A 25,465-nucleotide genomic window follows, 5' to 3' on the forward strand; every position below is an offset into this window, starting at 1 on the left:
CCTTTCCTAGCTGCAGGGCGTTCTGAGATGGTTATTTCAAATAAGTGATACCGGTTTTTATTTTAATCTCCCCCCCACCCCTCCCCTTTTGGAGTAGCGGGGAGCGGGTCTTTCAGTGGATTTAACATGTGACTAAATGGCCAGGATCTCCTTGGAGACATTTGTTTTGCTTTCCAGCCTCCTTCCAAGGCTCTTTTTGCTCCCAGCAGAAAGAAGGGAGACCGGGCCACAAAAAATAAATACATTTCACAACAAAGCAGAGCGGATCCTGGTGTCTTCCTCTCTGCTATGACTTTTCCAGTTGGCAGGATTGAGAAAATGTTTCCCCCTTTGTTAAGATTTTTCTTTTTCGTATTTGCAAGCAATAAAACAAGCCTCCAAGGAGTGGGAAAGTGCATGGCGGCCTTGAAAGACGTTTAGGATTTGGGATCTGTTCCTGTATGTGATTATATTTTTTAAAAGGTGACGTGCAAACACCAGGGGAATTCGGCCCCCAGTAGGGAACTTGTAGAGTTCCACTCCTTCTTGAAGTCTCCCATTGGTTAACAACACTCGTTTCTGTGTTTATTTTCATTCTGGTCCCCTGTTGCGTGACAAGACTGTTTGTATATTACATTTAAGGGAGACATAAGGAACTTATTTATGCACTGTATGTATAGACTGCTTTATCTGTAATGTATATGGATCCTACTGTAAGCCTGGTTAAAATGATAATCAGCATAGCAAAATCCATAATGAAAGAGACACTCTTGCTTTTTTCCTCGTAAAAGAAATCGTACCTGCCCTATTAAGAGAAAGTTTTGGTGCTAAATTGGATCATATACAGAGTTATTGTGATTCATTTCCTGTGCGCAGTCCAAAAAAATCAAGCCCAGCCTCCCCCCCCCGAACTGTAAACCCTAAAAATAATAGCAAAATAAAACAGGATTTTGGGAGAGCTGGATAGTGCACTAAATAATCAAATCGAATGAAAACAAAATGTTGGAACTTGACCATTAAGTGTACAGTCAGCCTGAAAAAGTTGCATTATTTTTATTAGCCAGACAATACAGCAATCTGCATCAAATTATAAAGTTGCCTGTCAGCAAAGTCTTAGTGGTAGAGAGATCAAGCTCTAGATTTTCTGTTCTATTCCATGATGTCAATCTCCCCCTGCTGCTCCAGATTTCTGCTGGGTTGGAGCAGGGTGTATATATGTGTTTCTCCTAACTCACAAGGGGCAGAGATCAGATTCCTTGTGCTGCTCGACAGGGCTCCTGTTCTTAGCATGGGGAAGGAATGTGTGTGTGTTAGATATTGCATTTTTAAAAAGAAGGCGCTTGTCATGGTATTGATCATGTCACAGTAAACTGTGATGTTTTCCTGCTTTTGGAAAGGGATATCCTAGGCCCTGCTCTTGCAAATTCTTATGTATATGCTTAATGGTAAGCACCGGGTTTTAATGGGGCTATTCATGTGCAGAAAGGTAAGCATGCGCTTAACTGTTTGCAGGGGCTATGCTATAGCAAGCTGATAGCAGTGTGATCCGATAAATACAACCTTGCTTTTTAATGTCAACCGCAGCATAGCTATTCGAGAGAGAAAAAATGTGATTGGCAAACCAGGCTTTCTAGCCCCACCAATGTAACAGGGCAGATGAACACTCATTAGCCACCTTACTGTGAGTGGATAATGTTAAACAAAAGGCAAAGTGGGATCAGGCAGAGCATCAGCAGAGCTTCTGGGTCCTAAAAGCATCTGCCTTTGGCCTTTTACTTCTGTGGGCAGCCAGTAGAACAGCCCCCCCCCCCCCCGCCCCGTCATATGTTTATAGATAAATAGATCAAGTTTGTGTGTATAATCTGAATGCCGGTAATGGATACATTTGTGTGTGTGTGTGTGTGTCACTGTAAGGTGTGCTCCCATCAGCTCCATACATGTAGTGGGCCAGATACTCCCAGGGTGTTGTGCAGAGTTCCTGGGGCAGCAGGTAGGGGTAGGGGTAGGGGTGGGGGCTGTAACAGTAGGTAGCCAGGCAGCCTCACCCTCCTTACGGGGAGCATGGAGTATGCTAATGCAATGTACCATCTCAGCAGCCTCCCCTGGTGGGATAGGCAGGGTTCTATCGGGCACTAGCTGTGAGCTAAGGCTCTCCCTGGCAGAAGCCCAGAGGCTGGGGGTAGTAGGGTCCTGCCCTCCTTTGGGATGAAGCCCCCTGTAATTTACCTATGTCAGCATCAGTGCATCTGGCCCTGTGTGTGCACACATAATACAGAGTCCCTCTAGGCCTGCTCTCCTCTCACTTACACCAGTCTTGATCAGGAGTAACCAGTTTGAAACTGAGATGAAAATCCTCACTGTTATACACCGAGTGGGCCTGAAAGTGTTAGGAGATGGTCCCACTTACAGATCGGAAGGCGGATTTTCCTCTCATTTACCCTTGAGGTCAATCGGGTGTAGCTGCATCAAAGCCATGGAGTCACTGGTGTAAATGAAAGGAGAACAACCCCCCGATTGGTTTCTAGCAGCTCCGTTTGGCCTGCACTTGGCGCAGCATTGCTGATGCATAACAATGTGCGTCCAGCCCTTGGCCAGGTTGCTCGGTCTGACTTAGGCCTGGGATGTCTGAAGGCACGTGGGGATCATGCAGGGTCCTTGCCCCTGCAGCCACCATCAAACCCAAGAGAATCATGAATGGTTTAATTGTTGAGCATTCTCCAGCTGATTTCTGCTGCAAGAATGAATGTGCCAGGGAGAGGTTGACTAGCGCTGTACAAGCAGGAAATGGAGATTGGAGAACAGCTGAAGGGACTGTCTCTGTAACTGTGGTTTAAACTTGGCTTCAGCTGATTTTTCTCACACTCTTGCCGTGACTAGTTCTGTCTGGGTCTAGCTGTGCCACCCAGCTTCGAAATTCCCTTTCCCAGGCCCTTACCCTGGCACCGTGCTAACCGCACAGGCCTTTCCCCAGGGCTGCAGAGGGGCGATGGTATTTGCAGAAACTTGGAGAGGGGCGGGGGGGGGGGGGGCAGAGAGGGAAGGAAGGAATACTGGCCAACTCCTACATCACTTTCAGTGCTGCCCAGCGGAAGTTCCTCCGTGGGATGCCGCAGGCTGCTTTGTGAGGTGACTCTATAACCCAGGCAGAGAGGATAAAACAATCATTTCATTGGCAATGGGCTTGTGTTACTGGGGGGTGGAGTGAGATTTTGCAGGTACCTTTTTCTTCAAGGGATGTGGGATGCTCTATTTGGGGAGAAAGAACTCCACCTGCATAAGGTCTGCAGCTGTAGATTCACCTTACAGGGGTGATCCAGGAGGATCCACCAGATAGTGACTTCCAATGCAAGCTCCCTTCACAGGATACATCGTCCTTGCTAGAAGTGTGTAGGAAAGGATCAGATATCCAAAAGCAAGGAGGCACAGCGAGCTCCAGTGGGGAGACAGGGAGATAGAGGTTATGTTTATAAAGAGGAGAGAATTCACTCTCATTTGTGCTCGGGGAGAGGGAGGAGCAGGCCTGAGAAGCATAAAGCACCAGCCTTCACCTTGTGGGCTGCAGGTTCCATCCATCCTACAGCACCGAGTCTGAGTAGCCTCATTCCCAGCAGCAGACAGTAAACGCTGTCCCCCGGGCCTGGTACTGGCAGAGTCAGTAACTGCAAGTGCACCAGAGTCCAGGCATGAGTCAGTCCTGTCGTGCTCAGAGCTGCCAAGGTTTCAAACCCCTTGTAGGGGAGGGAACAGGCCTGCAAGGTGCACCCAGTTTGCAGCTGCTGCTTGTGTCAGGTGAGCTCTTCTGGCTCTTCCTGGATGCCTGTTCTTAACCGGCACCTGTTACCGTGTGGTGCTGGCTCAGCTGTGTAAACATGCTTCTGGAGGCGGGTGTAGCCCAGATAGCTAATGCAGCTGCTTGGGAGCTGTTTACAGTTCAACGGCAAAAAGCCTTTCTGTCGTAAGCACCTCCTGAACATTCAAGGACTCGGCTCTATCAAAATCCAGAGGGGCTCTGAGAAGGGATACAAGACTGCTGAGGGCTGCAGAGAGTGGAAATACCATTGGGGTACGTGTATGTGTGCAGATAGCCACACGTAGGTCTGATTTATTCAGAGTAATTGGGGGTAAGGGTGACTATTGATGTATCAGAACCCAGCAGCCAGCGTGCTGAGCTCCTCTGACAATCTGTCCATACACATCACAATCGCAGCTGAGCTGTCTTGAAAATCCCGACCTGATTTTGAGTGCTGATCACTTGAGAATCTGGCCCAGAGCTCTTTTGCACCTCTGCCCCCTGGATGTGCCCTTTGCCTGAGGCCACGATCGGGGGAAGGGGCCTTCCCCAGCTGTATGAATTGACATATGCCGTGGAGCTACAAACCAAACTGAAACCCTTGCACAGGAAATGGAAATGGGTGCGTTGCAGAAGGTTCCGACTTATCGTGGGCTTTCAGACACCAAGTGTCATTGCAGCACCAGCGCACTTGAGGACAGAGATGAGAGACCATCAATGTATAGAAAACGTGGAAAGGGGGAGAAGGCCCCGTTTCTGCTGATTCTAGCCAGGCCGGCCCTGTGACGGATTGGACACCTTTGAGGTCTTGACCTGTCACGTTTGCACGATGTGCCACCAGGCTCCTGGGGCTGATGTACCCCAGTGTAAATGGAGGCTATGTAAGTTAAGGTGAAGCTCTAGACCTAGCAAGTCACGGCTCCTCTTTTGCACTTGCTCCCTTCCTTGCAAGGGTGCAGAGTCAAACTGGGGGGAAGGGAGGTGCAGAGGGAAATGGGCTTCGCCTGATCCCCATCGTACTAATGAGGGGCTTGGCAAATGGTCCCCTCCTCGGCACTCTCTCCTAGGCTGCAGTAACCTGATCGCTATGCAGCAGCATCTCCCTAATGCAAGATTAGGTTCCCCCGTGCTTCCCATCCTGCTCAGCACGTTGCACCTTGCACCTGTCTGTGCAGCATTCTGCACCTGTGCAGCGCAGAACTGACCTTACCGGGGCTGAGTGGGTGGGCAGAACATCCAACATTCCCAGGAAGCCCCCCAGCCCACCGAACAGTAGGTGAGATGGCCCTCTGTCTAGAGTTATAGGTTTGAAGGCCAGAAGGGATCTTTCTGATAATCTAGTCTGACTTCCCGCATAACCCAGACCAGAGAACCTCCTGCCGTGACTCCCACATCCAGCCCATACCTTGTGATTGAGCTAGAGCATGTTTTTTGAGAAAGGCGTCTTGTCTTGACTGAAAGCCTTCCAGCGATGGGGCCCGGAAGTTGTATCTTCTATTAGTTACAGTGGTAGGTGGCATAAGCCCCCATCTGTGCTACAAAATTGAGAGACCTCGTAGTTAGAACTTAGTAGGGTCTCCCCTGAGTAGACTGACCTAAACCATGTGATGGAACCTCACCACAGCAGGAGGTGGGAGACTTGGGCCGAACATGGGGCTATATATAAATATAAACCCTGCTCCACCTGCCTAGTCACAATTCCCCCTCACTCTGCTTTCAGGCTTGTTTGGCTTTGATCACAGGGAGCTGCTCAGTTGCAAGGCCACTGGGCGATGCAGAGTTCAATCCAGATGTGCTGGAAGCCTCCCATCTCTGTCTATCCATCGCTCAGGGGTTTCCCGTCCTGTCCTCACCAGCTACCCACCTTCCCGCAGCAGGATTTCCTCCCGAGGGTGGAAATGCGTAGAGAAATGATGGAAGAGCCTGTGTCATCAGCAGCTCCACATCCTGCCTGCCTGATCCAGAGGGCCTTGGACTGAATTGGACTCAGCACCGCTATTAATAGGAAACATTGTGCCTTAAAGAGGAAGAAACACATAATGCTCCAGATTGGAAGCAAACTGCTCTCTATTCACCGGGCACCTTCCCGTCAGTGTGCATATATAGCGCAATGCAGGAGCATATCTGGATGGCTTTAGCATAGCACAGTTCCCAACGGAAAGGTCTGATCCTGCTCGATGTCAGCACCCACAATGCCTCGTGGCTTCAGAGTGAGCTCTACACCTTGCCGGATAGCACACAAAGGCCTCCGGCTCATGGCAGGGAGTCTAAAGCCATGGGCCAAGATTTCCAAAGGGCAGCCAGTGATTTTGGGTGCTCCACCTGAGACCATTTAAAGGAGCCTGATTTTCAAGGTGCTGAGCACCTGCCCTCTGCAAATCAGGTCTGTTATAAGGTGTCACAAGTGGGGCCCTGAAAATCCCTGGTCACTTTTGAAAAGTAGGCCAGAGTATGTAGGGCAGAGGGAAAAGGTGTCAGGGACACGGGTGGGTCAGGGGATGGCTGCTAAGGCTGGATCTATTCCACACTCACGTGAGCCTCTGAAATGTTGTCGTAATTCATCGATTCAGAAGGTTACCTGCAGTCCACAGAGAGATGTTGCTACACTGGCAATTAGCACCTAGGTAGCTGCAGTGATCAGTGCTGTTTAAATAGCTCTGATAGAAACTGACATGAGGCAGGTGGCCCTGTTGCAGATCCTGTTAGTTTCACTGTTGGAGAGGGATTGTGCTGGGCAGGGCCCTACAATCATGCATTCATTGATCAGTGGACACAGTCAGAATAATTGAAGCCAGAGCACTGTCCAGTAACATGGGCCCCACACACCAACTGGGGAAAAACGGTTTGTACAACTGGTCATTGGGGTTTGCAAAATCTAAGTTCTATTGTACGTACCAACAGCCACCCTATGCGTTTTCAGGGTAACGGTGCTCATCTCAGAGAAATAGCTCTGTGTAGCGAAGCCCGTTGGCAACAACCAGCTGCAGGCAGGCCCATCTCTGACCCAGTTTTGAACAGGGGCTTACCACTGAGATGTTCTGGGGTGTAGCTGGCCCCGAGGGGTGGTCAGGAGTGTACAATTTGTTGGGAGGAGAGCTGCTCGGAATTTCTTTTTTGCTGCCAAAAATCTGGACCGAAAGGAAAATTCTTTCCTCTCCACTGACATTTTTCTCTCACATTTTGGTGTTTTCCTTGAAAACTGATTTGTATTCTTTGTTTAAAATTTTGGTTGCCAGAAGCGGAAATGTTTCTATATTTGGGTTTTTGTTTTTTAAAAAAACTGAAAGACTTGAAAAATGTCAGTGAAAACCCAAGAATGGACAATTTTTAGGGCGAAATTCTCCCTTTTGTTGCAAAAGCCGTTTTCTGTTCAGTATTTGGATGGAGAATTTTTGACCAGCTCCACCCCCAAGTCCTCCAGATGCTGTTGTTATTGTCCAGGGCCCCCTTCGTGTAGTTCAAATCAGTCCTTACACTGGATGTTCCTTAGACTCCCTCTCTTTGCTCTCCCCATTCAGGGCCTGACCCAAAGCCCATCAATGGAAATTTTTCTTTTGCCTTCCATGGGTTTTGGATCAGGCCTTCATTTCCTCTTGCCTTCCTGCCCCCCTCCCCGACTCCCTCTGTCTCTCTCCCTCCCACCCCACCCTCACAGTACACCTCTTTTTGAGCCAGAGGTGCAACTTTTCCATGTGTTACCAATACATAGGGTGACCAGACAGCAACTGTGAAAAAACAGGACCAGGGGTGGGGGGTAATAGGTGTCTATATAAGAAAAAGTCCCCAAAAACGGGACTATCCCTTTAAAAACGGGACATCTGGTCACCTTACCAATACATGCATCCCACTCTCAGTTGCAGATGAAATGCAGGGAGTATGTAAGCAAAGGCCACCTGGGCATTGAGTGCTTGCCCTGCTAAACCACACTCACGTTAAACTATGGGCCTGGATACATCTCTTCCTTGAAAGCTCCTGCTATTTATTTGTTTATTTCCTTGCTTGAGGGGACATTCCAGCAGGAGGTCTGTGAGCTGCTCCTAGGGTGATCAGATGTCCCGATTTTATAGGGACAATCCCGATTTTTGGGTCTTTTTCTTATATAGGCTCCTATTATCCCCCACGCCGTGTCCCAATTTTTCACATTTGTTGTCTGGTGACCCTAGCTGCTCTGGCTGTAGCAGGCTGCTCTGTACAAATCAGATCCCCCTCTCAAGGTGCTGTCCCTGTCCTGTGGCTTTTCCCACAGGGCGTCGTCTTGATCTACGCTTAAGGCACCAGGCGAGGTCTCAGGAAATCTGTGGTCACTTCCTGGCTCTGTCTGTGTGACATTGGCCAGTTAGCCTTTGCTTCAGTTCCCCATTTGCAGAATGGGGAGAATTACCCTTCTTTTCTCCCAGCCTGTGTCTACTTTGATTCTAAGCTGTGGGACAGGGACTGCTTCTTACTATGCATTTGTGCACTGCCTAGCACACTGGGGCCCTGTTCTCAGGTGGGGTCTTTACGCGCTATGCCACTCCTGTAATACAAATAATATGACTACTAGTGTCTGTCCCACGTGAACCTAAGGTTATCTCGCATTCCCAAGCCCCAGAGATGCTGAATCAGATCCGGAGCAGGAAGGTATGGGAAATGCTGCCTATGCTAAAGGAGCAAATCCCAGCAGGTTTAGCTGGGTCCTTCACTTCGGGTACAGATGGTTGTGAATATAAACGCCCTCCGTCTTGGAGGGAGTTTGGAGCTGCTCTTTGGCTTACAGCCCCATCACTGACTCTGAGTCTCTATCCCATGTCAGGGATCTCTGGCTGGTGGAGAGGCGTTGTGTTCCTGCTTGCTCTGCTCCTTTGCCATTCTCCAGTTATTCATGTTACAAGAGACTCTAGAGACTGGAGCCCCGTTGTGCAAGGTGCTGTACATGCACACAGTAAGAGGCAGTCCCTGCTCTGAACAGCTTACAATCTAGATAGATGAGCAAGACCAAGGAAGCATTCCCTCTACACACATGCGCGAGGTCACAGGTTAGGTACCGAGAGGTGAAGTGACTTGCCCAAGGTCACAAAGTGAGCAAGTGGCAGAGCTGGGACTAGAATGTAGCTCTCCTGCCTCCCAGCCTGGTGCTCTATGGGCCATACTGCCTGCGAGAGGCCTGCCCTGGGAATGACCCTTATAGATGCAGTAGTCAAGGCAGAATGCCGCCAGCTTCAAGCTGCTGGCTGGGAATGAGGCTGCGCGGATGCAGTTCAGGCGGGTGTTGTAGGATGGCTGGAAGCTGGAGCCTGACGGAAAAGGCTCTGGCCTTCACCTTTTTCAGGCTTGCTCCTCCCTCTGTCTGGTTATAAATGGGTGTGAATTGTCCCCTCTTTATAGGCATAGCCTCCATCTCCCTGGCTCCCACAGGCCTCCCTACGGGGCCTGCTCTGCCTCCTTGACCTTGGATGTTTGATGCCTTCTCAGATGCTTCAAACGTTTCTGCCTCTGAACAGCAGCTGTGGGAGAGGGGAAAGCCCACGTTGCACATTGCTCTGCAAGCATCCAGGAGCTCTCTCCAGGCAGATGTGCTTGCATTGACTCCCCCTTCCTAGATAAGCCGACATGAGCATCATCTCCCAGTCCCTACACCAGAGCCTGTCCCTGCATCCACTGTATGTGCTGCATCTGCTCCAGGGCTGAGCAAGGGGGGTGGGGACTCACTAGAGAGTTCACTCTGCTGTGAATTCCCACAGATCTTTACACAATTTTCTGCTTGGTTTCCCTTGTCCCTCCCCAGAGTGGAGCAGGTGGTGCTCAGCTGCTGGGAGCGGAGCGGGCACACAGCAGGCTGTTCGCATTTGGGCTGGTTTAACCCTTAATGTGTGCAGATGCATGTCTCTGTACCAGATGGGTGACACCCGTCCTCATCCCCCACCCCCTCTGATGCTCATCACTTTGGACAGGGTTAAACTCATCCTCCCTGGTTCTGTGCTGTCTGACCAGGAGCTGGGTTGCTTGGTAAACCGGATAATGTCACTCCGGTTGCGATCCCACCTCTGCCCTTCTGGCTTTGCTGCTATTCCAGGGACACAGCTATGTGTTGCCCCCCCCCCCCGGCCCCCCTCCCCCCCGTGGCATCTCCGTAATCCCCACTGGAAGGCAGACATGCCATGGCATACAATGGGATCACTAATGCAGCAGGTGCAGCTAGCAGGGTGTAAAGAAAGGCCTGAAAGAGAACAAAAGTGTCTCTCCAGTCCTTTTAAAATTGTACCTGCCATTGACCTGGCCCCATGCGCTTGGATACTATAGGTAGGGGGGGAATAGAAAGTCCTGAAATAGAGAGCGTGAACACAATATCTTTGCTGGGATAACAGCTCCTAATGCTTTGTTACGATGCACCCACATTCCAACCACAGACAGCAACTATGAGGGGGGAAAGTGGCTCCTGGTTGGGCTGATTGCTAGCGAAAGGGAGCATGAGAGGAAAATCAAAGTGAACGTCGAACAAGCCATAGGTCTAAAGAAATGGGGTGATTCTGGACTTTGGTGGTGGGGATTTAGAGCCATTTACCAGTAGGTCGCTGGTTTGAATCCAGGATCATGTTGGTGGCAAGCAAAATTATTTCCATCAGATAACTGTGGGGTGAGCCATCTGGAATCAGCTTGGCAGGTGTCGGTCCAATTCCCATCTTCACAACCCCCCTGCCCCCGAATTTCTAATAAGTACATTATGGAAACAAAGCCACTGCCATGACTGCTGGCCGCGGAGGGGGCACGTCCCTCTTGGTCATTTTCCCCGGCAGTGCAAGGCGCAGGCGTATTGGCAGAAGGCGGTGTGGGGGAAGTTTGCCTTGCAGCCATCTGTGCTGTACCTGAGGATAGCTAAGCAATGGTTCTCAGCCAGGGGTAAGTGTACCCCTGGGGTACACAGAGGTCTTCCGGGGGTACATCAACTCCTCATCTAGGTATTTGCCAGGCTACATAAAAAGCACTAGCAAAGTCAGTACAAACAAACATTTCATACAGACAATGACTTGTTTATACTGCTCTGTATACTATACACTGCAATGTAAGTACAATATTTATATTCCAGTTGATTTATTTTGTAATTACATGGTAAAAATGAGCAAGTCAGCAATTTTTCAGTACTAGTGTGCTGTGACACTTTTGTATTTTTATGTCTGATTTTGTAAGCAAGTAGTTTTTATGTGAGGTGAAACTTGGAGGTACGCAAGACAAATCAGACTCCAGAAAGGGGTACAGTCATCTGGAAAGGTTGAGAGCCACTGGTCTAGAGGATGTCAGTACCCAGGGCTGCAGATCTGGGACCTCTAATCAGCATGAAATGATCTCTCTGTAAATCTCCTTGCAGGACGTGTGGGAGAGGACTGACTCTTTTGAGACACCCAAGATGTAGAAAGGAAATGCTCCTGTTGGAGCGTGTGTGTGTGTGTGTGTGTGTGTGTGTGTGAGACAGAAGAGAGAAAGAGAGAGAGAGGAGTGGCGTGTGTGGTGGTGAACTTTCCCCTCCGTGTGTCTGAAAGGCCTGCTGCTCCAAGCCATAGGGCTGCCTCCTTGTGCATCACACCAGCTGTGCAAAGCAATCAGTTCAGCCATGCATAGCAAAGAGAAAAGGGGGCTGGGCCTTTCTTCCCCCCCTTCCCCCCCCCCCCCCGGGTTAGATTTTCAGCATGGTTCTGTCTGCCTCACTGCCTCCCCACCAAGCCCCTCCGCCTATGCCCTTGGTCAACCCTTGAGGGTATCTGTCTGTTAATTTACAGTATCATGTGTGCTAGGAGGAATCCATCTGCATGCAAGGGGATGGGGGTGGGGTCTGGATGGTCCCCTGTGACATGGCGCTGGGTGGCCAAACATTGCTGTAGATCTGGGTGAACCATGAGCAGCAAACAGCTCATTAGACAATTCCGCAGCCCCTTGCTCCATTCGCTAATTACCTACAAACAGACTTAGGGTCAGATTTTCAAAAGGGCTCAGCCCCCAGCAGCTCCCGCCGAGGACAATGGAGAATCCACCCACCCCCCTGACCCGTGCACAGGGGGAACAATGCGGGCTGCTGAGGGCTGCACTCTTTGGAAAATCTAACCACTTGATTTTGACGCCACGAATGGTTCATGCCGATGGGTTTCAGTCTCGGAGTCGCTATTCGCTGCCTAAATCACATGGTATGGTCTCCGCTCCCTGGATTAGACATTTCTACCAATAATAGCAACCTCCCCAGTTGCACTGGATAGGATAAAAAATAGATACCCTCATGCTTCAGGGCTAAACTGACCACTAACTGAGTGGGGTCAGGAAGAAACTTCCCATCTGGGCAGTAAGAAGAAAAGGAGGACTTGTGGCATCTTAGAGACTAACCAATTTATTTGAGCATAAGCTTTCGTGAGCTACAGCTCACTTCATCGGGTGCATGAAAGCTTATGCTCAAATAAATTGGTTAGTCTCTAAGGTGCCACAAGTCCTCCTTTTCTTTTTGCGGATACCGACTAACACAGCTGCTACTCTGAAACCTGTCATCTGGGCAGTCTATTCCCTAATGCTCCATGAAGAGGTTTCATGAACAGCTGGTGCTGGGCACTATCAGAGGCAGATACTGGACTGCGTGAACCATGGGCCTGATCCAGCATGGCAACGTTATGGGCCTGATCCAAAGCTTGTTGATGTTGATAATGGAAAGACTTCATTGGATCACTTAATCAGGTCCTATTTATGTAGCAGCCCTGTTGGGGGAAGTTCACTTGTAATAGAAAGGCCAGTAATAATAAACACATCCCTGCCCTGTGCATTCTGTGGCAGGCCTGTAATGGGCCAGATGGGAGGGCTGAGTTTGTATTCTCTGACTGGCGGACAGAGTTTTCATATTTCGGGGATCCCTTGGGCTGGAAAGGAAAAGTCCCCCTTAACTGCACTTCGGCAGCAGCATCCACTTTGCTTTCAGTGCCCTTGGTTTTTGCCTCTAAACCTGTTGTTGTGTCCAGCAGAGGCTGGTGCTGGAAATGAAATTTCCCTTCCCCTGGGCAAAAAACCGTCAAACACTTAGGTCTCGATCCTTCTCTATTAAAATCAGTGAGAGGGTTGGTTGTTTTTTCCCGTCGACTCAAATGAGATGGGGATCAAGCCCCCACTTTTCTAGCCTGTCAGCAGGTGCCCTTCGTCCGAAGGGTACCAGGTACGGTTATCGGCCCAGCACTTAGGTGTGTCTCAGTTATTGTATATGAAATAATAATAATACCTACTGCTTACCAAGCATTTTTCATCCATAGATCTCAAAGCACGTTAGTATCAATATCCCCATTGTATAACTGGGGAAATTAGCTGTAAGCTCTTCCGGGCACGGGCTGGTCCTAGCGTGATGGTGCCCCAGTGCTGAGTGGGGTGTTTGTTATGTGCTATTTTGTATTGCACTCAATCAGGGAATTGTAAGTGACACCAGTTCATTCCAGTTTAACAACCCGCTCATAAATATACATGTTCAGTAGCTTTGAAACCTCAGTAAACATGTTATTCTTCATAATCAGCTGGTACTTAGCAAACAACTGACTTTTACAGCATAACAAAGAGCCTTACACCTGCTCTCTCTACAGATTTTGTACTGGTAGAACTATTAGCGAGGATGATTTTTATTTAGTTAGTTAGTTTTTTAACTGGAATAGTTATCAGTACAGCCCCTAGGGAGGACGCCGCTACACGATTAGAAAGATGCCTCATACCAGCATAGCTCATTCCCCTTCCTGTACAGGAATATGCTATGCTGGTAAACGCATTTTTATGCCAGTAGAATTGCATCCACGCCCAGGGAATTGTATTGCTTTAACTACACCAGCGTAGTTGAAGCGGTACAACTTCTGCACGCCGACAAGCTATGATAGACTTAATTTAAAGCTCCAGTGAGTAATTCCTCCCCACCACCCCCACCAACCCGGTGGCCCAGAGCAATTGCATTTGAATTGCAATAAGAATTCTAAACATGAAGGGCCAAATTCATCCTAGATACAAATGAACAGAACTCCATTAATGTCCCTGGAGTTGCACTAGTTCACACCAGGACTGGCTTTGATCCAAAATGTTTAAAACCCAAATCAACGGAAACATGTTTTACAATTTTTCAGAAGGGTTTTATTGTTATCGTTCAGTCGTTTATTGTAATCGTTAATTGTCATTGTTCAATTAAAATCCCATATGTTTGTTTTCAGACTCAATGCTGCTGTTGAAAACCACCAAAATCCAGGCCTTGAAAGATGGGATTTTGAAACCCCGCACTATAGTCTCCCATTCCTCTCCCTTTTCCTGAGCCTGATCTGTTTAACCATGTATCTTTTCAGGGGTTAAATCTACCTGTGGGTCTCTTTAAAAATGCCATTGGCCACTCTGACGTGGTTACACAGGAAAGTGCATTTTAAGCTCTTTTTATTGGCCTTCTGGGCTTTGAGCCTTTAGGGTTCATGTTTTCAAGATCTTCCTCACAACCAGGAGGGCTAGGAGCTCCCTTTTCCCCTAAATGATAGCTGAGATTCTCACCTGAATCACATGACTCCGGGCACTGAGGATTTAAGAGAAATACCAACTATTGCAGGAGTCATGATAAAATTGTGAGAGTTGGCAACTCTAAATTTGGAGACCTTCGACCGGGGTCCTAAGATGCTGAACTTGCAAAGCACTTGGGCGTGCGCTTAATTTTAAGCATGCAAGTAATTCTACTGAAGCCCAATCTGACCCCTCATTGCTATGCTTTGTGGGCTCAGGGCCTTGCTCCTGTTAACAGGCGTGGTTTGTCCCACATCATCTTAATGAATATTTGCAACATGCTTTGTTCATGTGAAAAGCTGGATAGCAGCATGGGCTAGTTTGTCTTTATTTCCCAGTAGTCTTTGGTCAGAGAAAGTTTAGGACTAGACCCTCATGGGGCATCTCAGTAACGCTGTGCTTGTGCTGCTGATATGAGATTCAAATGTAGTCACTGGGCTTGGCTCTGAGCTGCCGGATGCCGAGAAGGAAATGGAGTTAAACTTTAACCATAAGGCGTGGGAGGGATTTCAGTGCACAGGAGTGAATTTCACCCTAAGTACCTATCCCTTCTCAGCCAGGCCACAGGCCTGCATGGTAATATGCAAGCACTGGGGAGCAATTCTTTGGGAGGGGGCACAGAAAGTGTTGGTTTAAAGACTCTCCTAGATCTGACGTGCCCCTGACAAATGCTAGGAAATTCAAAGTCAGAAATCTAGTCTTTTATTGTTATTTTTTTTTTATGGAGGAAAAAATTGTTCTTCTCTGTTCCTTTGCAGTTTGGTTCCAGCTCCTTTCACTCCTAGGCTGAGACCTCACCAGCCAGATTTCAGACCTATGTAATTTTTTAAATAGCTTTTTGGGAGGAGAGAGAGTTTCTAATGGAAATGCAGACGGATGCTTGCCTAACTGGCAAAGAATAAGCAAGGCAAATGACAGGCTTTTTCAGCAGAGCTGAGACTTGGAGAGAACAAATGGAAATGGGAGGTGGAAAAAGACCTATTAGATTTTCTAGCCCATCACTTCGGCAGTGCAGAACTTGCTTGAATCTCTAAGGCATTGGCTTTCCATGGGGGGCAAGCAGGGGAGTTAGTGGAGGAGGAGCCAGCTCCCATGTCTAATGGAAGCCTATCTAGGGCCACCTTCTGTTAAATGATGAGATCTACCCCTATGCAGAGGGCTTCGCTCGCACAAGACTGAAGCACCACTATACTGAACACTTTACTGGTTCTTAGGCCTCACTCTGGCCCTCTGTGCAGGGGTGAATTTCACCGGTTCATGGTTGGCTTTTGAAAGCAGCCCTCAAATACTTCATTCTGCTGTCTGTGCTTTGGAAATCTGGAAAAAGACAGGTTTCAGAGTAGCAGCCGTGTTAGTCTGTATTCGCAAAAAGAAAAGGAGGACTTGTGGCACCTTAGAGACTAACCAATTGGAAAAAAACAACAACCCCAAACCCTTCAGTTTGGGTCCATAGAAATGTTTCTGTAATTTTGAAATGTTTCATTTTATTCGATAACTTTTTATTTAGATTTTTTGGATGTTATAATTACCTTACATTTCAAAACAAAAAGTCATTTGGAACCAGAAGACTGGACTTTTTCATTATATTCATAGATTCCAGGGCCTGGAGGGACTGGTGTCATCATCTCGTCAGATTCCCTGTAGAACACAGGCCAGGGGACTTGCTCCAAACAATCCCTTTTTGAACTAAATAATTCCAGACTGAAACACTTGGACAATTTCAAAATGTTTTGCAAAAACATTTTCAAGTCAAAAAATTCACCAGAACTGACCCTTTCCTGTGAAAAGTTTCGGTTTTGATGAATCAGCATTTTCGGCTGAAAAACGTGTTGTCAAAAAAATTCCCAACTAGCTCTGCCCCAGAGCAATGTAGTGAAACAGGAGAGGGGGCCATACGTTTCTGCTGTGAGGGCAGGTGTGACTGGGTTGAACCCACCTTGCTTCTTTCAGCAGCGTCTCCTCTCTTGATTCTTTTTGTGAGATCTCTCCGGGCCCGATCTGAAGGCCAATGAAGCCACTGGGAGTTTTTTCCACTGAGTGCAGTGGGCTTTGGATCAGTCCCCCCAGATTTGTCCCATACTGCTGGGCCTGTGCCGGGCGTCTTCAGATAAATACTAAGCACTGCTTTAGCTGCGGTCTGGAGGGTGACCAGGAGAGATGCTGAGGCAACCAGAACACAGATGGTGTTAGAACAGTTTTTTGTGTGGCTTTTCAGTTCCCTTTATCCTCTGCTGTTGCCCACACACATGTGCATGTTGCCTTATACAGGGCTCCTGCCTCTCACAGAACGGCAGACACTCTTACACTGATCTTACTAACCCGGCTCTGCATTTGCTTATGACTCGGCAGCAGAGGAAAGCTGCTACACAAACTATTTTAAGAAGGCATCCATAGAAAGCCACTGGAGTCTGAGGAGCTGGGGGGTACGGTCTTGGTTATGTCACATCCCACACGATCCTCTTCATGGCCAGGTTACTGGCTGCAGGAGGAAGTTTATTCTGCATGTGGCATGGCCTAGCTCTGTGATTTCAAGTGGGTTTCTCGAGGGGTTGCTGTTCTCTCCCCTGCTGCAACGCCAAGTCGAAGTGCAGGCAGTTCATCGCTGCACCTGGCTGTGACTCAGAGGACCGCTCCAGGCAGGTTTTAGCCCCGACTTTCTGACCACTGTATCCCACTGTCCCCTGCATAGTCATTCACACTGTGCTTCGCCTGTAGCATATGTGCCTGATTGGTGCCACCCCACAGCCGGGGAGGAGGGCGGGCCGCGTGTGTAATGAGATCATGCTCGTCCTCCAGGAGCCTGACAGCTCTACAACTGTTTGCATGAAGAGACTGCCTGTAGTCAGTGCTCGATTTGTAAGGAAAGAGGTGCCAGGGCTCATGCAATTAGGTGCTGGGGCTCAAGTCATTTTTTTACATTCATAACTGATGCTGCAAGCCCAGAGGTGCCGGGGCTCTGAACTGCCAAGCCTAGAGGTGCCAGGGCTCAGCCCTGCTGACAGTGTAACATCTCCCCCTCTGCTACACACCAATTATGAGGGTTCCTTTACCTCCCCACTCACCCAGGATACAACTGATAGCGAAAGCTGATGGAGTTTGGCCCATCTCTTATTCAGATCAGCATCCAGACTCCTGGCTGCTCATCTGACACTTCTGAGCCTGGCCCGCTTACTGTTTCAGAAATGTTCAACTACAGTTGGCTGGGAAGATGTTTTTTTCCTGTGAAAAACAGGGACAAAACAGACTTTTTGGGGTCAACATTTTTCTTTGAATTTTTTTCAGGTTTTCACCCAAAAACTCAAAAGGCCGAATTGTTCTTCGCTGTAAAATTGAAAACGTTTCAGTTGCCAAAGCCCCAGAATGTTCAATATTCAGGAGTTGGCAGTGGTACGACCGCGGCTGGACTCCTGTGTCCAGTTCTGGTGCCCACAAGTGAAGAAGGAGGTTGATAAGCTGAAGAGGGGTCAGAGAAGAGCCATGAGAATGATTAAGAAAACCTGCCTTACAGTGATGGCCTCAAAGCGCTCAATCAGTTTAGTTTAACAAAAAGAAGATTTAAGGAGTGACTTGATTAGTCTATGACTATCTGCCTGGGGAACAAATATTTCATAATGGGCCCTTCGATCTAGTAGAGGAAAGTACAACACAAGCCAGTGGCGGGAAATGGAAGCTGGACATGTTCAGACTGGAAATAAGGCATACATTTTTAACGGGGAGAGTAATTAACCATTGAAACAATTTACAAAGAGTTGTGGTGGATTCTCCCTCGCCGGCAATTTTTAAATCAAGATTGGAGGTTTTTCTAAAAGTTCTGCTCTTGGTATTATTGTGGGGCAGGTCTCTGGCCTGTGTCCTGCAGGAGGTCAGACTAGATGACCACAATGGTCCCTGCTGGCCTTGGCATCTAGGAATCTGTGATTTCGGTTTTTTGACAACCCCCTCCCTCCCCACATTGGCAACCGAAATGGAAAATTTTCATAGTGAACTTTTGTTTTGTGGAAAAGCCGTTTTCCATTTAAAAACAATATGACAGAAAATGTCTGAGCAGCTCTGCACTCAGCGGCACGTTATGGAAAGAAAGGACTCTGGCACGTGGGCGGCAGAGGGAACAAACAGACTCTCTGAAACTCATGCAGCGATGGGATAATCTAGCGCTTGTGTGTTGGGAAACAAGCCCTCTGTCAGGAGCAGGCGGTGCCTAGCTCTGTGTCACTGACTAGCTCACTTCGCCTGTGTAGCCCGCTCCCACGCTGGCAAAGGTGTTGGGGTTTCAATATCGCTGTTGTCATCGGTTCTCATTACCCGCCTGATTTTGATAGACTTCTTCAGTGGCATGGCATTACCACAGGCCTGGGCAGGCTGTGGAAACTGAACTCCACTCTGACACCCTGAGGGGGTCCTTCCGGCTCAGGGCTGAGCCGCACAGGACAGGCCCCGCATGTCGGGGAGGCTCGCAGTACCCGCACTCTCGATAAATGACAGTTGCGGTGGCTGAATGCCCCTCGGCACCCCTTAGCTGTCCTCACAGTAGGAGTGAACTGCGAACGGCAGCCCAGGCAGGGCTTCACAGCGTCATTGGCGCCTCTCATGCTGTAGTTTTGCATCTGTGGGCTTCTTTGTTTAGGGCAGGGAAGGCTGCCCACCCGGGGTCAGCTCAGTGTGGTGCCGGCTGGCCACCGATAACTCAGTGGAAATCCTGCTGGAGCGTCACTCACCACAGCAAGGGATCTTGTGGGGACAGGGCAGGCTTGTCTGCCACCCAGGGAAGGCTTAAGTACATGCCCAGGAAGCTGCTTTGCTCAGTCCGCGTCCGTCGCAGGGCACTGAGAAGCAGGGTCCAGGAAGGGGAATGAGGCTGGGTGTGTGTATTTTACCGGGGAGTCTGCACATGCTCTTCCTTTTCTTTCTCCCTCTCTTTATAGCCCTTCTCTCCTTCTCTTCTTCTCTCCTCGCGGTGCACCCGCCTGCCTCATAGGACAGCACAGACGACATTGAACTGCCACCAGGACGGGTTCTCCCCGCCCCCCCCCACACCCATTCCACTTTCTTTGCTGCAACTCTCTTCATTCCAAGCTTCCCCCTGACCAGAGTTTGCAGCGCCTGAAATTCAGACCATGTCCCCGGCCTGCTCCCACGTATCCCTGATACCTTGGGCATATGGTCGCTGCCATTGCCAGATTTCCCCTCCTCCACCTCTGGTTGCTTTTCAGGAGCTCTAAGAGGAGTATTTCCAAGATGTGACTTCACTGCTGTACTGGTGCGTCCAGAGGGAGACCTCTCCTAACCTCGTCCTCCCCGTCTGACGCAGGGTGTGAGATCATTTCAGTCACTGCTTTATATTTTTTGTTGGTTTTGTTTCCTGCTGACGTTTGGCCCCCTCTTCCCATTGCTGCTAATCGCTGGCTGGCTGGGTTTCTCTGGGCAGAGGGAGCGGAGCTGTGTTACTGCCTCCTATTCAGACGCTCCGAGCTTGGCACCCACAGAACGATGGCCGCTTTGTTTCCAATGCAGATGGCAGCCAGCCCCTTTTCTCAACGCAGTCTGTTCATGTTAAAGTGTGTGGCGCTCTGGTTGGCTGCTTGGGAGCGGACCCCTCTCATTGAGAAGGGCATCCTGCACTGGACCGTTGGATCCCTTGAGCCTGATTCTCTTCTTAAATCATGAGTAACTCCACTGAAGTCAACGTAGTTACACCTACTGGAAGTGAAAGGAGAATTGGACTTCTGTTCCTCCTAGAAACCCCATCAGCCTGAAAGGAACTGACACTGTGGCTCCGTGGTGTTGCCCTCTTCTCTTTCAGAGGGTGGGCCACATTTGCAGCAATGGAAAGCTGAGGTCCAGGTGCAAGACATGTGCATGCAATTAGCAAGATTGCACATGCAAGTGGCTCAGGTGCCTAATGCCCTACCTGCCTGTCGGCTCTGTTGCCTGATGTGTGTGTGGAATTATATGTACATTTTTATGTGCGCGAGCCCGGAACAGGCCTTTGCCCTCTGAAGTGGAGCCGCTGGTATTTGATTTTACTGAATTAATCTGCAATGAGATTTTCAAGAAAATTTTTCCTCATGACCCTGAGGAGACCCAGGGAACAAAACATCAACCCTATGGGGTATGTAGTTGTGAGAAAGTGTCTTCCATACTACGGAACCATGGATTTGGAGTTGGGGACCTGCTGGGCTTGCAATTGGGGAAGCTGTAGGTGCTACATTCCCTCTATGCTGGGCTAATTAGCATCTCCAAAATGAAACTCATTGCTGTGGTGGTATACTGTGGGCCAATTTATACACAGCAGAAATGGGATGTAGTTAAAACTTGGATGATAGTGATGTAGAATGAAAACTCAGTATTGTTCCCAGGCTTCTGATGGGCACATTGCAATAAGAAGGCTGTCTGTCTGTCTGTCTCCAAAGTGGTCAGGGATTGGTCTCTTTTCAAATGACTTGCAGCGCTCTCTCACCCCATAATGAGCACCTCCACCTTCCCGTGGTCCCATCACCATGTCCTCGGAAAGGTGTTGGGGTGGTGTGGCAGGGACAGGGTGACACACAGGGGAATGCTCTCCCATCAGAACATGCCCATCCCATGTTACCATCCAACTATCCAGTTCCCATTGGGTGGGGTGCGGAGTGACCATCCTGTGACTCACTGGCACACCCAGCCATGAAAGCAATGGTTAGCCATGAAAAGGGGCATAAGATGTACACGGATTTTATTCGCTGGAGTGACTCATTCAGAGGCTCAGAGCGTTCAGTGATATGGTTTCCTATAATCCATGACAAAATTGTGTAACAGGTCCTAATTGTCCATGTACTCTACACCTTCATGGAAGCAGTGGAGACAGAACTCAGATCTCCTGTTCCAAAAGTACAGGGCCCTACTGTTTTCGCAAAAGGAGAATCTCTGTTAGCTAGCAGCAGTGTAAGGTTTATGACACACAATTGAGCATCTCTGATTCCATCACACACACACTCTCTGCACACACACACTCTCTCTCTCTCTCTCACTCACACACACATTCACTCTCTCTCTCTCCCAGTTGTAATGTATTATCTGCTTCTCCCCGTGCCCCAGAAATCAGGATAAAGGGAAAAATATCCAACTCTCCCTTTTCAAAACTGTGCTAACCTACCCGCAAATGCTGTTCCTTGCAGAGCTGTGAGAGTGTGGACAAAGAGCAGCTCGATTTCGTAGTAGTCTCTCTGTTAATGATCCTCTGCCTTTCCCCTTATGGAAACCAAGAGCTAGACTCCCTCGACTGGAGAGTGAAAATACTGACCTGGCCGCAGCTCCAGGGATTAAAAAAGCCGGACGCCTGTGTCTCCCGAGGTTTGGTCTCACTCCATTCTGCTGTTTAACATCCATGTAGTTATTTATTTTGCTAAGAAGGGAAGAGGAGGTGAAATATCCTTCCTCTGAGCAATGTCGTGTTGGCCAGCAGAGACCTCAGCGGTCTGCACTTCTGAGAGCAAAGTTCCAGGGCATCAGATCAGTTGGAGGAAAAGGGGAATCTGGCTTTGTGCTATAGAGTTCTGTGGTCACTGTGGTTTAGATGTTTTGGGCTGGGGCCAAGAAGGAGGAAGGTGGTTTGCATCTGACTTCCCCCCCGGCTCTTTCGCCTCCTTCTTTCACATCTGAACTTGGGAAAGTAACTTGTGTTTTCAAGGCTCTGCGATCCAAGAAGCACCTCGTGCAAACTGCTCAGCACACTTGGGAGCAGCCTGCATTAGCGGGTGGCTTTGATTCGTCTTGGTTGACCCAGAGCGCCACAAGTGTGCTAGGTACATTCCAGCCAATACGGAGCCAACAAGCTGAGATCATTCAACCTGCCCTTAAAAAAAGTGGCACTGAGTACAACTGGGAACTGAGTGTCCAGATCCCACAGGTGGTTTTGAACAATCTCAGCCATGAGATTTCCCCCAGGCCGAAGGGTTTAGGTTAAGCCTAAAGTTACAGGACAGGATTCCCTGAGTGGCCATTGTGACTTGGTAGCAATGTACAGGATGACGCAGGGGTAATTCTGGCCCATGTTGTACATCGATTATAATGACTAATAGAAACCCTGCCAACCCAGAATCTCCTGTGGCCTTGTTACGTTTCCCTTCCATTGTAGCGGGTTTCTGTAACTCTGGGAGATCCGTGATTATCTAAGATGCTCAGGTAGCCTTCTACTCAGCCATTTCATCATTATTTGTATGGGGGGAGTGCGTGGGGGCCAAGTCTTCACTGCACAACAGGTGTGTTTTTACATCCAGGTAAAGGAGACCAGGGCTCTGGTAGTTTTTACCTCGATGTAGCTAGTTGAAGTCACCCCTATACCCTCCGTCTGGAGTTGGCCTCAGCTACCTTCAGTGAGGCAAAAACTATGTGTGCCTTGTCCCCACGGTAGGATTTTAGATCGAGAGAGCTCACAGTGGAATACCGCACAGCCTGAGATCAGGGCTGCCTCATGCTGGGCACTGCGCAGAGTCATGGACCGATCCTGCCCCAAGGAGCTTGCAGCGGAGATGGAAATCCATTTGCAGTGGATAAGCAATAATACTTCTGTCTGAGTCAAAGTTATGACCCCCCAGTGTTTGAGGGTTAGAATGCATTAGGCCTCTCCTCCACTCAGCAATCCCTCCATCTAGAATCACCACTATGGTTTGTGGGATCAGTTAATTTGGACAGCACTTTAGGAGGCAAGGGGAAGTGAGTGCCATTAAGTAACCCTGAGATTCTGCTTAATTCCCTTACTGCCACGGGGCAGGTCAACGCTATAGGTTCCAAGACTACAGGGGCTTGATTTCCAGAAGTGCTGGGTACCTGGCTGTCCCCTTGTCTCTAATCAGAGTTGTGGTTAGTACTTCTCAAAGTCAGGCTCTATATAAACGCGAGATCCTTATTATAGCTAAGCCTTCGGTGAAGCAGTAGCCAGTGTGCTGGTACGCTGACCCTGTCTTTGTTGCTCTCTCCTGCAGGTCACTGGTGGTGCAGTATGTCTTTGTTCCTAACCCCTGAGCCCAGCAGGAAGTAGCAGCTGGTCCCTGGCACTTGTTCCCCTGAGAGATGTCTGCGACCAGAGGCAATGGAGAGCACTGGAAGTCTTTGGAGTCAGTGGGGATCAGCCCGAAGGAGCTGGCTCTGGCTGAAGCCCTGCAGATGGAGTATGACGCTCTGTCCCGCCTGAGGCAGGACAAGGAGGAGAATCAGGCCAAGCAAAACACTGACCGCTCCCTCATTTCCTGGGATGACCCGGCTCTGGATTATAACAAACCCGCTGTCAGGAATGACTGCCACAGCATCAAATTAATGCGAGGTCTCTCTGGCTCGGACCCCACCCTCAACTACAACTCCCTCTCAGTTCAAGGGAGCTCGAGAGCTCCTGGGACCAACAACACTACCTCATCTGTCCCGCCACCTGAGCCGGAGAACCAGCCTTGGCTGAAGGGCCCTCTTGCCAGTGACTACTTGTACATCTTTGATGGCTCAGGGGAACACTTCCTCAGCGAGCCACTCAACGGGACCACGGGCCAAGATGGATCCCCCAAGAAGCTCTCCCCTCCCCCACTGCCCCCTCGCCTCTCCATCTGGAGCTCCTCTGAGGTGAATCACTCTTCCCACAAAAGCTCCTCACTGTCCTACAAAGGACCCCAGCCCAGAGACATCAACATGTTCTCCTCGGCCCACGAGCTGGCTGATGGAAAGCTGCTGGCCCGCAGGATTTCGGAGGAAGACCCCTACGGCGCCATGGACTACGACGGCATCAATGACGCCATCACCCGCCTCAACCTGAAATCCACCTATGACACCGATCTTTTGAGAGAGGCCACCTGGGGCTGGAAGGAAGGCAGGAGCATCTTTGAGAAGGAGACCACTGGAAAGCCAGTGGCTCGGAGCAAGACCATGCCACCCCAAGTCCCTCCCAGGACCTACGTCTCTAAATTCGGCAACCGGAAGAACGTGGCGCCCAACAAGAACCGCAGGATCTCGGTGGATCCGGTAAGAGGCTTTTGGCTTTCTCCTTAGAGGCTGGGCTGAGACAAGCAGATGTGAATCCCACCCCAATCCTAGGCTGCTCCTACCCATTCACAACTGCCCTTTCTAAACTTGACCTCTAGGATTCAACTGGGAGTGGGTTACACCTCCATTAGTGGCCTCACAGGGTTGTCTTCACTGCATTGTACACCTGAGTCTGAGGTGAGATTTGATCGGGCTCCCTTTGCAGGGGTCAATGGGGGAAGAAGTTGCTGGCTCAGCAGGGCAGGGCTCATGACATGCCTGTGAACTAGCACTGTGCACAGCTGAGGCCAGGCCTGCTGCTGGAGGATGGTCTGCTAGAATAGATAGCCAGGGAGCAGACGTAATGACAGCGAGGCAGCAAGAGCCAGGAAAGTGATGCATACCAGAGGAGCCGGGATGTGGCCTTGCACAGAGACAGCCTGACCTCCTCAGGCTTTTCTCTGCATGCAAATAATCTGTGTGTGTGTGTCTCTCTCTCCCCTCTCTTTGTCCGCTGACTACTGTAGGGAAACCAGCTTGACTCTGGCTCCCGGTGTCATTCTGTGTTGTCCAATGTGTTGTTTACGCATCTTTATTAAGGATGTCTGTGCACTGGCTCAGGCCCCTTTCCCTGGGGGCGTCAATAAGATCTGCTTCCTGAAAACACATTGCCCAAGAGGTGCTGGATCATGAGGCTGATCAGCCTCTTGTGGCAGCAGGGGAGAAGAAATGCAAATCTTGTGACAGCAGCTGGTTGTGATATTGCTATGAAACAATCCGCCCGGATGCTAGAGACCTCGTGCACATTCCCCTCTTCCCAAGCCCCAATTCCCTCTCTCCTTTCAGTTCAGGCAACGTCTGGGCCTCACTGTGCGGTTCTGGGTGTGGCCACAGCCACCAAGTGAATTTGTGGGGCTAGGCAAGGCTTCTCAAACTCTTCCCTAGAGTGAACTGCAGCTAAACCAAGGGATGGTCTCATGATTCCTTCCCCTCCCATCACCCACTTCCCCTGCTATTCCCACTTGCATAACTTCCCTGGGGCAACTACAGCCATTGCTGGCATCAGAAAGCAATAGGGGGAAAGTGTTCCTGTACTTATGGCAGCTGGAAAGAAGGATGAGGAACTGGCACCTTGTGATCAGCTGGGTCTTTGCAGACCCTGAGCAAAGTGTTCCGCATGCCGCAGTTTGACAAGCACTGGTCTAG

The 25,465-nt window shown here is 49.5% G+C and overlaps 1 protein-coding gene across 1 annotated transcript in view; it reads left to right on the plus strand.

Moving 5' to 3' along the window:
* PIK3C2B (phosphatidylinositol-4-phosphate 3-kinase catalytic subunit type 2 beta) overlaps positions 1–25,465 on the plus strand; it is a 78,925-nt gene that overhangs the window by 4,752 nt on the left and 48,708 nt on the right. Inside the window, exon 3 of the mRNA XM_007065120.4 lies at positions 23,239–24,259. Within this exon, the coding sequence (XP_007065182.2) occupies positions 23,327–24,259 (933 nt within the window). The 5' untranslated portion in view covers positions 23,239–23,326. The remainder of the gene's footprint in view (positions 1–23,238; positions 24,260–25,465) is intronic.

This window comes from Chelonia mydas, chromosome 21 (genome assembly GCF_015237465.2).
Source record: "Chelonia mydas isolate rCheMyd1 chromosome 21, rCheMyd1.pri.v2, whole genome shotgun sequence".
Lineage (NCBI taxonomy): Eukaryota > Metazoa > Chordata > Testudines > Cheloniidae > Chelonia > Chelonia mydas.